The 12,742-nt window shown below is 44.6% G+C and overlaps 1 protein-coding gene across 5 annotated transcripts in view; it reads left to right on the top strand.

Moving 5' to 3' along the window:
- ULK1 (unc-51 like autophagy activating kinase 1) overlaps window positions 1–12,742 on the top strand; it is a 77,512-nt gene that overhangs the window by 12,883 nt on the left and 51,887 nt on the right. For all 5 annotated transcript variants that reach the window (XM_084217474.1, XM_084217472.1, XM_084217476.1 and 2 more), the window contains exons 5-7: window positions 3,848–3,880; window positions 4,628–4,664; window positions 11,259–11,432. In XM_084217474.1, the coding sequence (XP_084073600.1) occupies window positions 3,848–3,880; window positions 4,628–4,664; window positions 11,259–11,432 (244 nt within the window). The remainder of the gene's footprint in view (window positions 1–3,847; window positions 3,881–4,627; window positions 4,665–11,258; window positions 11,433–12,742) is intronic.

Here is a 12,742-nt window from a genome sequence, read left to right as displayed (position 1 = left end):
CACAGATTGGTGAGAACACTGCACTGCTGAGGGAATCTTGGAGTGTTGTGTAATCTAATTTCCACTTTTTGCCATTCTTGAGCACCTTTCTAAACTTGGTGGCAGGCTGAGTTCAGGGGTAGAGTGCAGAGGAGGATTTTTCTAAGGAAAATTCCTCTCTGAGACTTTTTAAGCTGTGGTGGGAGGATGACTAACTGTGGGTACACCCAGACATTTCCCTTTGGACACACCTAAACACACTCTTTCCAAGAAGAGGATCATGCCACCTTCCAGTATGGGTGGAGAGAAAATTTAAAGGGAGACAGGACTGTTGGGTCTTAATGTCCATAACACCATATCTCCTGGTGTCAGAGTGAGGAGCTGTGACAGAGCACAGTCTTGGGGGGATTTATGCTGAGGTTTCTTCATTTCTTTGTCCTCCATCAGCAGATGTGTGTTATTTGTAGACAGCAGAGGCTGTTGCCTATTTTTACACTCAATTAAATTGTAACTTCATCACTGGGGCCTCTGCTGCAAGAACAAGCCAGGCAATGATCCAGACTGATTAATTATCAGCTTAATGCCTTTGGCAGAGGCGTTTTGCTGCTATTGTGGGGCATGGTCAGGGTACTGCTGCCCTTTGTGATGACAGGAAAAGTTAGGGGTTGTGTCTGTGCTGTTCCCTTCATTGAGCTTGTTTAGTGACAGGATTAGGCTTGGCTGTACAGACTGGCACATGTGAATAAGAGGTCCAGAGGAAATTATCTGTAACACTTCTTGAAAATAAGCCTCTGCAAAAATAGAGCAAACTGTAATACTTTTCTTGATGTGGAAATGAGTGGGTTGGGCATTTTGCTTTGGTTTTCAGAGAAACTGGTAGCTTGCAGAATTTGGCTTACAGTATTTTTTTCCTTGTTTTATTAATGAAAAAATCATAAATATAGTGGAAGGATAAAAATGGACAAGAAGGAGTTTCTGCTGCTGAATCAGCTTGAGAGAAGTCCATCAGCCTGTTTGAGAAACCAGAAGTCTCTTTAGACAGCTGAGTCTATTTTAACCACAGTAAGCTCTACTAGCTTTTTCCAAACACTAGTTTGTTTCTGGGACCCTTCTTCAAATAAATGTTTTGTTTTGTTGGCAAAATTTTGCAGATCTTGCTTGTAAGTCGGTCTTGAAATGCTGAAGCTGCACATGTGTTTGTTATCCTTGCTACTGGCAGCTGTGATCTGAAAATACCCTTGCTAGGTGTTCTGGCCAGTTCTGCCTGGTGAAGTTGAATTTTCAGAGTACTGTTGCCAGTGATGGTTGGGGGTGCCACCAACTTCTCTCCTCAAAGTCTTTCAGACATTGCCCTCTTATCACACCAACACAGAGTGAAGAGATAAAACCACCAACCACCGAGGTAATTTTGTTGTTGGGAAGGTCAAGCAGAGCATCTCCCTTGCCAGTGCAGGTCCTTGTTGTTTAACCCTGGTCACTGCACACACTGGCTGCCAAAAATCAATTATTCCTTGGTGATGTTTGTTTGCAGAGTCTTTAAATAATGTAGAGTGGAAAAACAACCATACTGCAGAGTGTACATTAGCTGTTGGCTAATAAGTTATTACAAATATCTTCTGGACTTGCTTTGTGTAAGCTCTGGTTCCTCTTCATTTCCTATATAGGCAATAATACACTGAGCTTCCCCAAACCCTGCTGGCACAGAGTTACTGAGCTGCAGTGATCACAGCACATTTAGCCTAGAAGTGTCTATGAAACCTGGTTTTGTGGCAATGATGAACTTGGTCTGGGCTGCAAAAACCACTTCAGACACTTCCTGTGTGCCCAGCAGTTGCCTTGCAGTGAGTTCTCCAGCAGCTGCATTGCACTTGTGGTGTATCTCCTATCTTCTGGTGCATCTATGGCTGCAGTTCCTGTAGAAGTGAAAGTCCTTTAAGAAAGTGTCTTTATCAACCTTGGCTTTCTGCTGTTCTTGCTTAGGACAGCAGGAGCTGGTGGGCTTTGAATGCTCCTGAGAATTCTCCCTCAGTGCTTTGTCATGAGCAAAGCTTGTGATGTTTGGGGTTTTCTTCTTGCACTGCTTCCCTGGGCTGGTGCTTTTAGCCACAGACTGGTTTCCCACTTCATCCAATGTGTGTATACGAAATTGGATGGCTTAATGTGTGCTGCTTTCAAATGCAGAGGTTGAAAAACAAAGGCTGTTGAAAGAAGTGTTTTTCATGCAGGGAAGTGCAGCAAACACTTTTGTGAAGTATCATAGAAAATTGCTTTTTCAACAAACAAGGGGACTTCTAAAAGCTCAGCAGAGCTTGATAGTGAGAACAGCTGTAAGAACAGAGGGTGGCTCTGGGCTGTGGTGGATGCTTGAGCCCCTCCAGGGAGAGTGGCCAGTTCCCCTGCAGCTGTGGCTGAGTCTCTCAAATCACAGATAATTCATCTTCTTCCTCTCTCCCTCACTTCCTCCAAACAGTCTTCAGCAAACATCTGGAAAGCCAGACTTCAGGTGGTGAGATTAAAAGGATAGAAGAGAAAGCAAGAGGTGCTAAGGACTCCAGGCATTGACAAAGGCAGGGAGTTTGGTACAGCTTGATGGGAGGCAGAGTTCTGTGGACAGACTAGGGTGAAAGGGATGAGAGCAGACAGTGAAGCCTGCTTGGAAACTAAACAGCAGCTAGGGTGGATGCTGGGGGTTTTGAAATGGTTTGGGTCAGAAGAGAAATCAGCTGCACTGGTATCTAAGCAGCCTGTGAGTAAAGTCATGCTGCCCTGGAAGTGGAGTCCCATGCTCTGCCTCTGCTTTCAGGACTTCTCACTCACCCACACAGCTGCTGCCTGTGAGTGTCCCCAGCTGGGCATTGGGTTTAGGAGTGACTTCTAGCTTACAGATTTTATGTAGTAGGTCTACTTCTGTCTGACTTCTGTTTCAACAACAGGATTTAGTCATTTGACCTCCTGGGTCTACCCAGGGTTGAAATATTTGGCTGTTTTCATGTCTGTTCTTTGGCAGTGGTTTGGTGGCTCTGCTGGGCACATGCTGGGTAGGCACTGGTGTCACCATGTGCTGCACAGCCACCAAGGTTCCTGTTGTGGCTCTGTGCTGCTGTATTTTTGTGGGACACATCTCTGCACTCTCCTGTGCTTGTACCATGGACATAGGCATGTTTCCCCAGGGCTGGGGAGAGGTCAGCCAAGGCAGGAGGTGAACTCCCAGGATGGTAAGAGCATCACAGTGCAGCACCTGTAGTGAATTTAGGAAGATGAGGATTTGGCCTGGACTTTGCTGGTGTTGACCCCTGTTGCAATCCAGAAAGCTTTAACCACCTGATAATGGCACTGTTAGAAAATATGGTTGGCAAATGTTACATTTTTTGTCTGTGGTCTTTTCCTTTTTGCCCTCTAATGAAAGGTGTCACTTGGGCACTTTTCAGCCATGGGGTTGAATTGCAGGTCCCAAAGTTGTGCTGCTCTTATCTTTCCGTTCAGCCTAGCCCTGCTCATGTGGGCACAGCTGCTAAAAAGAGCCAAGTTAAATGTGGAAATGATTAAGGCTCTAAGATAGCAGTGTGCCAGCATCTGTGTTGCGTGCCACTGTTAATCCCTGGAGCTGAAAGGACATGGAGACCCAAGCCACAATACAGGAGATCAGCTTGGTTAAACAGATGCACTCTCACAAATCAATAATATGCTTAAATACCTGGCATTTTCAAAGGAAGCTGTCTTCCAGGAATTAACCTATAATTTTTTACCCCTTCTTCGGTCTGACTCATAGCAGAGAACAGATAATCTGTTTAAAAGGTAATACAGCAATTAAATGTCTGAAATATTTCAGTGCATAAATCCCCCAATTTTCCATTTTCTATTTCCCCAGGAACTGGCAAACTCTGTCTACTTGGTTATGGAGGTGAGTGTGTCTTTTTTTGTTTTAACCTCCTTTCCCTCCCTCTTTCTCTTTTTGAATTTTTAACCCATTTTAAGCAGATCAGCATGTTTCACAAGTGGTGCTTCCTGCTGGCAGTCTCACCTGTGAGGCTTTGTTAATCTAACCTGCAGCTCAGGCCTTGGAGAGTGTGGGTGCAGGGAGCAGTCAGGGGATTTTTCATCTTGCTGCTCTCAGAAGGTTGTGCAGACACTGAACCTCAGGAGTCAGGAGGGTGCCACAGGGGAGTGTGTGTTGAGGCATCCACCAGAGAGAATGTTCTGGACACAGATTACCTGCAGAGCCTCTGAATGTTTCCCCTGCTCTGCAGTTCTCACTTGGAGGTCTTGTTGACTTTTCCTAATGATGTGGAACATTGATGTGAGGAGTTTCAGTTTTCAGCTGTGTCCACTCCCAGGCTTTTCTCAAACAGCTTTCTGCTGCTGTCTCCAGTGGTGACCCCTCTGCTTTGCTCTACTTTTACCTTTCTCTCTGATGTGCTTGAACATGGATGATGCTGGTGTATCATCATGCAACACAGCATTTAGGAGAAATAGGAGAGCAACCCACAGGAATGGGTTTTCCCTGCCAACTTCTGAATATGTATTTTAACATGTGCAATTATTTATGTTTAAATACTGTGATAAACCTGCCACCCTACTGAAGTTTACTGTTTTTCTTGTTAATCTTTGATTTGCCCTGTATTAACTGAGCTTTCTGTTCTGTTTGCAGTACTGTAATGGTGGTGACCTGGCAGACTACCTTCACAGTAAGTACAGCAGTATGGAGAATATCCTCTGGGAGGGTCACCCTTCATAACCATTGGAAAACTGAGAAGCCATGACAATAAAAGCTGGTCTTGTAGTCCTTTCTATGTAGGTCAGTAGTTATATATTTTAGTTACAATGGCCTTATTGGTTCAATGTATTCCAACACTGCCAGGGACACAGTTTGTCTTTCTTGGTGACTGGAAAAAATCTGTTTTCACTGAAGCCTTGCAGTTCAGTAGTGTTGGATTAAAATGAGATGCCAAGAGTATATTCTCTAAGTTACCCCTAAGGTGTCCCCACATCTAGGGCAGAACATATTTCCTGTTCCAGCATATTGAGGATGGCTGTGGTGTAGCCAGTAGTGCTGTGAGGGTGACAAAACCCCACTAATTTTGGGGTCTTCTGGAGAGTATAGCACAAGTATCTGGGACCATGGTGCCTTGAACCTTTTGGTGAGACTCAGGGATGTCTTTGCCATCAATCCAAATGCTTTGCAGGTCAGCCAGCTGCATTGCTTGGACTCAGGCAAGCCCCAAGGTATTTTTCAGTGCAACACAGGTACAGGACCCTGCTTTGTGAAAATCACCTTGCACTCAGTACCTAGAACAGGTAGGGGGATAAAATGTTTAACAATATACTTGGCTGCACTCAGACACAGCCTTTATTTTTTTTTTTTCCCTTAAAGTAGCTTTCTGGTTGTTTTGCATGTTAACTAGAAGATTACTAAATGTGAAGAGACAACTTTAATCTCATTTCATGTGTGGCTCTGGGTCATGGTTAAACAAAGTTTGTTCACGTTGTTCAAATTAAAAGCTAGTCAGCTGGATAATACTTCAGGCTCCTTATTGAGGTATGTGATGCCTGGAAATGGCAAAAATGGAAGGATTAAAAGATAAATTTACATTTGCCCTACAGCTAGTGTTGGTGTCCCTAGAATAATAATTTGGGGCTTGATGCTAGCATGCCACACTCTTCCTACAGGGTAATGAATTATATTTGTGGACTTGAATTTTCAGAAAGGGTTTAGTACTTGAAGGAAAAAGACTATTCTGTCTTTCATGTGTTTTGTTTGTTTAAAGTGTGAGTGAGATAGAAGTGACAGGCATTTGTTTTTTAAAATCCAGGTTTAGTGTGCTTTGCCTTAGATATGTTTTGTATCTGTTGGGTATTGCTGTGCTCTAAAAGGAGCATCTTTAGTGGTGGCAGAATATTCTTATGGACACCAGTGGAGGGTGGTTTTGTATTTGGTACTTTCTTTTTCTTTCTGAATAGAAATGCAAATTTTATAAATAATTTGTTTTTAAAAAATATCAAAAGTTCACTTTTTACCAGTGCATGGGCTTTGAAAGCTAAATTTTTTAGCTTAAAGCAGTGGGCTGTGCACTCTCATTGGCAAAATGTGTGTGCAAACAAGAAATTATAGAAACAAGGATTTACAGGAAATCTTCTGGTCTGTACTACTACTTCTGTGTGTACATTGTTGTTTTCCCTTCTGCCACCCTCCTCCCCCCCCAAAAAAAAATCCCTCAAGAAAAAGTGAAGCATGCAGTTACTTAGGCTGTTAATACAGCTCACTTCCTGGTTTATCAATTGAAATTACTCAGGAAGCTGGTGGCTAGTTTGAGAAAGTGACAATGAATTGTATTTCCCAAATAAAATTGAGTTTTACCCATTTGGTTTGTTTGAATGTTACCTGGTGCAAGACTTGATCTTTCTTTTCCTGAGTTCCTGTGAGACAGTTAACCTTTAGCTCTGTTTTTACCAATAAAATATTTTGATTTGGCAACTGTAAAGATTGTTGTGACTGGGAAGTTGGTGCTTAGTTTTGTTTTAACTCTTAACACTTGTGTGCTGGTTGCCAGTGAAGAGAACCCAGCAGGCACCAACTTCCAGAGGGAGGAGTCAGAAGGGACTGCAGGAAGAAGGTTTAGTTACTCTCATCACTGTCAGATCCCAGAGCTTAGATAAATGTCAGATTTCTGCATCCCACCACATGCTCCTGTGGGGTATCTTCTCTTCCAGCTTCTGCAGGCACCCAGGGTGCTTTTGGCAGGAGTGATTTTTTCACTGAAAGCTCATCTTGGAAAGTTTAGATTTCTGCAGTATTTGACTGGTACTCAGGAGGCTCATCTCTATTGAGTGGTTATTGTGCTGCTTCAGTTATTTTGATAATTGTGTGATGGTGTTTAATTGCAGCATCTACTTTCCCACTGGCTCCTCAGACATTTGTGCTGGTAGTTCCTGTAACACTGAAGCAAGCAGCACATGCAAATCCCTTGGTTCTCATTGAATGAGTTGCTTGTAAGCTTCCAGATCCATTCTGCCCTCTAATTACAGGCATTAGGCAATCTGGTAATTCCATGCTGAATCCAAAGGCACTCTAATTCTCCTTGTCTTCATGACTGGAGGACGTGCATAGGTGCACGTTGCCGTGCCCTGTGTGTGTCTGGCTGGGCTGTGGTGTTGGGCAGCCCCATCCATCTCTGTGCTGCACCCCAAGGCTCTGTGTCTTCTGCTGTGGTGCTGGTGGTGTCCTTGAGAGGTCCAATGCAATTTCCCTTCTGGGAGATCTCCAGATGTTGCTTTCACTGGAGAACATGGTGTGTTGAGCTGAGAGTGGCAGGTGTCTGCTGTGTGGTAGAGCTGGAGGAGGTGTCACAGCAGTGACCAGCTTCTGTACAGGAATAACTGGAATTGTGTCCTCAGGTACTCAGGAGCAGGCTGGGCTGAAATTCCTTCTTAATTTCTGTGAGTTGGCATTGACACAGGCTGTTATGGACACTTCATAAGAGCACATCTGTACCTTTCTTAAAGCTGTTGCTTTCATATCATGACAGGGAATTTCTTGTTTTGACCATGACACATGCAGGGAGTTTGATCATTCTAGTCCATCCCAGGTGGTGCAGGGACCCTGTTGCGAACCAGGGGTGTGAAGCATTGCTTTGTAGCTTTCCTCCCTCTACAGACAGGTAAATAAGAAGGTCTAATCCTATCACAGACATATCTGGAATAAGAGTTCTGACTTGTACAGAAGATTCACAGGAGTGTCACTGACCATGGGTAGATGGGATAGGTTCAAAGCCAGGACCCAAACAAGTCAGCTTGGTCTCAGACTTCAGTGTGACTTGGATTGGACCCATGTTAGAGATACTTCAGACACCTGTGGGTAAGAGGAGATGTTCTTTTTCCTAAATAACTTTTCCAAAATGATGTAGTACAACGTCACTGGGTGCACTGCAGTACATCTTGGATCAGCTGACGAGGGCTGTTTACTGCAATTCACCTGGCAGCCTCTTGCAGGCTGAACTTCTCAGAACAGGCTGACCAGGGCACTTCTTAGGTGGTTTCATGCTTTTTCTCTGCCTCTAGAGCTCGAGGCATGTAGGCCCCACAGTGACCCAGAGTAAATATTTTCTCTGATCTACTGACCTGAGCAGGCCAAGGCAGTAAGAGTGCCTCATCACTGAAGTGGAGCCCATGAAAATAAACACAGGGATATTATTGCTTCTCAGTAATGGCAGAGTAGGGCTTGTGAAACAGCATCCTCTGCAAGAATGTATTGCTCACCACAGACATCCACAGGGATGCCCAGACTTTAATGCAGGATTAGTATTTTGCCAGCAGTTTTCTGGTGAAGATGAGAATACCTCCTTTTTACAGGGACAGACTTACAATTTCCCTGTTTGAGATGTAGCAAAGGAAGAGAGTTGTTTTGTTCTCCACTTGTTTGGGGTGTTTTTGGGTTTTTTGTTTTTTTCTTCATGGCACCTAAATTGAATGAGTTTTCTATATCTTCTAATTCCCTCTGCTGTTGGTAGCTGGTCTGGGAGGACTTTTGCAGGCCAGTATCCTGAAGTCATTGGAAATGTCAGTTTTATTTATGTTTCTGTCCTTCAGTTGCAGATTGCTGCTGTCACACAGTAGACTGATGGGCTGAGTATGAGAGATAAGGAGTTTTGTTTTCCAGTGTTACAGCCTGTTTGTTAATGGAGAGAGGTAAAAGGGTATTGCCCCTGCCCTCCCCAAGGAACTGACTGTCCCTTCTCTGTTCCTGAGGACAGAGCCTCAATTTCTCAGTCCTGCCTTCCTGCCTGGATTTGTGAGATTTAATGCTGCCCGAGGATCCAGCAGACTTCTCTGTCTGATTTAGCAGCCCTGCAGTGTGGTAGCTCCACTCTGCTACTGTACTTGCACTGTGGGAATATGTCTGCACAGGCTCAAGACACCAGTTTAGATTCTGTGTGCCAGGAAAACAGTTCTTTCACAGGGCTGAGAACTTTGTATGGACTTCTGTGATGTGGAAATGCTTGAATTCTGCAGGAACAGGTAGTTTAGAAGCCCTGTTTTCTATGGATGAATGGATTTTTGTGATCTTGGTAGCAATGATCTTGTTTTCAGTATTATGAAGAGTTAGAATTCACATCAGGGAGGCTCAGCTGGTTTGCTGGTGCTGTGTTCGCCTTATAGCCCCCAAATTATCTGCAGGAGAGGGAACACCTCAAAGCTGTGGCACGCTGCTGGGACTGCAGGTCAGGACAAGGCTCTCCACAGTTCCTCTGCTAGAGGCAGAGTGTGTTTAGCCAGGAGCTGGTAATTGCCTGCTGCCTTAATAATAACAATTATCAGGTTTCAAGTCTTGCTTCATGTGTTTGGAGGAGAGTGATCAGCCTGTCCTTTCCTGGGCCTGAGCTGAATTGGGAAAAAACAACTTTTGAATTCCTGCTGTTTTGTTGAAAGATGGTGTTTTAACCATTCCTGTATAGATTTCCTGGAGTACAAAGTGCAGAAATACTACAGAGCCCTTTTGTTGGAGAGAATATTTAGCACAGCTAAGAGATGCTGGACTTTTAATAGACAGAAAATGGTATGGGACTGAGTACACTGTGATATTTCAGCAGGAGTTTGGGGAGAGCTTTGTTAAAGATGAGGCAGTGCTTTCTTCAGAAGATGCAAGTGGGTTTTGAAGACTTGCATCTGAGCTGTCTCTTGGTATCCTTAAAATCCTTTCACAGAATCTCCCCTTCTGGGAGAGGAGTCTTGTGCACTCCAGCTGAGTGCTAGTTCATGGGGAAAAAGGCTCAGTGAGGGGAAAGAAACTCTGTGTACATGTGCACTGCTCTCACGTGTTGGGAGTCCAGGACCACCTGATAGCCATGGTGACACTTTAGCTGTGCTTGTGCCTCCTAGGACAGGGAGGCCTGGGAGTGGTGGGAGTTTATTTTCTATTCTAAGCGCTGCTTAACTTATCTGTGTCCCTTGCTGCTTCCCATCCATGTATTTTACAAGTTAGATTTTTAATTTCCTGTGTTGTGTTAAAGCTGTGTGCAGCCTCAGCTGTGTTTTCATAAGGATTCCTCCCTTTTAGCTGACTGGCTAGAGTGGTGTTTTGAAGCTCCTGCCAGCCTGTTTTAATGTCTTTAGACTAGAGAACAGCTGGAAGAGCTCTAATGAAGTCCCAAGTAATTTACAGGGGCCTTTTACAAAAGAAATTGTTTTATTCAACTGGAATGGTGCTTGCTTGAAGCCTGACTTGCTCAGTGACTGACAAGGAGGCAGGCTGGTAGCACTGTTGATCCTGGGGTTTGTTCAGCAGGCTGTTCCCAGCTTTGGCAAGAGTTTCATACGTGTAGTTCTTAAAATAACGAGAGCTGATGTTGCACTGCTCTGATTAGAAGAGCCAGTTGAAAATTATTTTAATCCCTTCAATGTTTATTTTCTCACCACGGTCCCTGGGAAGTCTGTGTCTCAGGAGAGGCCACTCCAGAGCTTCTTTATTTGTAGATTATGATCACTAATATATTCTTTTGAAAAACTTGGCTTGTGAAAATATTTTAGATATTCTTGCTGTATCTATGGGTGGAGAGTGGCAGGTGATGGTTTGCAGGGGTCATTTGGTAAGGTCTCTTGTTAAGTACTGAACTGTGGTTCACCCAAACATGGGGTTTAGGATTAGAATTCTGGTTTGGTCAGGTGATGATGCACAAGGGTTAGGCCTAGACTTGGATTCATACCCTGAAGGTACAGATCCCTGCTGGCCATGTGCCCTAACCTACTGGGAATTTAACCCATCTACCCTTCCCATGTCCAATGTGAGCCTTAATGACTCTTGCAGGCTTAAATCCTGGTCCTGATTGTCTTTCCTCTTAGCTCCACCTTTAGACCTAGTCTTTGTGATAAAGCTCTGGCCTTGGGTCTCCAGCTGCTGCTGACCATAGCTCACAGGCAGCCACAGCCCTGCCTGGTGCTTGCCTGGATCTGCCTGGCAGTTCTTGTTGAGGGAAGCCCTAAACCTCACCAGATGCCACTTTTGGACAGTCAGTAACCCAGATTCAGCACCCAGTGCTGGCCTGAGTTCACCATGAGAGACTCGGGGCTGAAAACAGCCATGACCACAGAATAAGCTGGGAATGCAAATGCTCTCCCTTGTTGCCTGTAGGAATCATTCAGAAATGGTGTGTGGGGAAAAGACATCATATGTGGGAATAAAATGACAAATTAGAGTTAATTGCTGTGAGACTCTGCCCTCTGGGCTCCTCAGAGAACTGGCACTGTAAGTTTTTCATCTGTGGTTATTTTTCTTTCCTCCTTGCCAGCTATGCGGACACTCAGTGAAGACACCATCAGGCTCTTCCTCCAGCAGATAGCAGGTGCCATGAAAATGCTGCACAGCAAGGGCATCATCCATCGGGACTTGAAGCCCCAGAATATTCTCCTTTCCTATGCTGGAGGCAGGAAATCCAATCCCAACAACATTCGCATAAAGATCGGTAAGGCACCGCTACAGCGTCACCCTGAGCACTCAGGAGTTTGGTGATGGACACATGGAAACCTCCATCTTACTTTGGAGAACTTTCTAGGAGGAGAAGAGCTTTTCCCCACTTTAAAAACACCCTAATGTGTTTTTAGCTTAGCTCCTCTGGTCAATGTAGCCTTCAGCTGCCTGTGAGCAGTAGGAGCAAAAGCTTTCTGCTCTGCCAGGACACAGATTTAACACAAAGGAATTGGGCAGACCTTGCTTTGCTCTCAGTTGAATGGTGCCAGTCAAAACAAACACCAGCCTGCCCTAATTGGTTTGTAATCTCCAGGTTTGCCAAGAAATGAGCAGAAATCGGGACTTCTGTCTTCAGCTTTTAATAGTATTGAGGTTAAGTGTTGTTGTCTGAAGACCTGACACTAGTTGCGCGTCTGGCTGGCCTCAGAGGGTGCAGTGGGTTGTCAGGCAGACCCAAAAGAGGGAGTTTTCTCAGTCTAAACCAGAGATGGGCTTTCAGCTGCATCTTGAAGAAATTCCCATTCTGCACATCAGGCAAGTGGCACAGATGCACCAGTAGTTGGGATGAGTGCTCCAGAAATCCAGTTACAGGAACACGTATTACCTCCAGTCCCTCAAAAATAAGATGGCGTCACCCTCGCATGTGGGCTTTTGGTTACATTGCAACTCAAGAGCTGAAGCTGACACCAGTTAGGTAAAACTGTTCCTCACCTTAACCCTGTGCTCTGGAGAAACTGTTAGTGCTTTCCTTCAGCTGGGATATGATTTCCAGTGGAAAAGTTGGAAATGTTGCTGCTTGTTCAACTGAAGCATTTTGATGTGTTTTTTTTGTTTTGGTTTGTTTTAGTTTTTTTTTTTGTCAAGTGCAGAGTTAATATCTGTAAGGAAGGGATTGGGAGCTGCAGACAGGCAGGAGGGCTGTGTGCACAACTGCTCTGGGTGTGCTGTAACCTGCAACCCTCCTTGTGCTCCCTGAGGAGTGCATGGTCCAGGGAGAACCTGGCTGTACCAGTTCAGTAGTGACAGATGACAGTGTAAACAGCTGTGTCAATGTCCTAGCTTGAAATATCTGGTAACCTTGAGAGAACATCTCAGTGTCATATGATCAGATGCTAAGTAACCTGCAGAGGTAATTCCCCTTAGTATTCCTTGTTCCTGGCTCTTCTACTTGCTAAGTGAACTGTGGCTCAGTTATCTGTCCTGGTGCTGGGGTTAGCACAGTTGGTACTTTTCTAAAGGGACAGAACAAGACTCATTTTGGTAGGGCTGGTCTAGAAATGTGGGTAGTGGTGAGTAGTGGTTCCT

The sequence above is a fragment of the Fringilla coelebs genome (genome assembly GCF_963513975.1).
Source record: "Fringilla coelebs genome assembly, chromosome: 17".
Lineage (NCBI taxonomy): Eukaryota > Metazoa > Chordata > Aves > Passeriformes > Fringillidae > Fringilla > Fringilla coelebs.
Note: the sequence above shows the minus strand (reverse complement) of the source record. Positions and strands in the feature narration are given on the sequence as shown.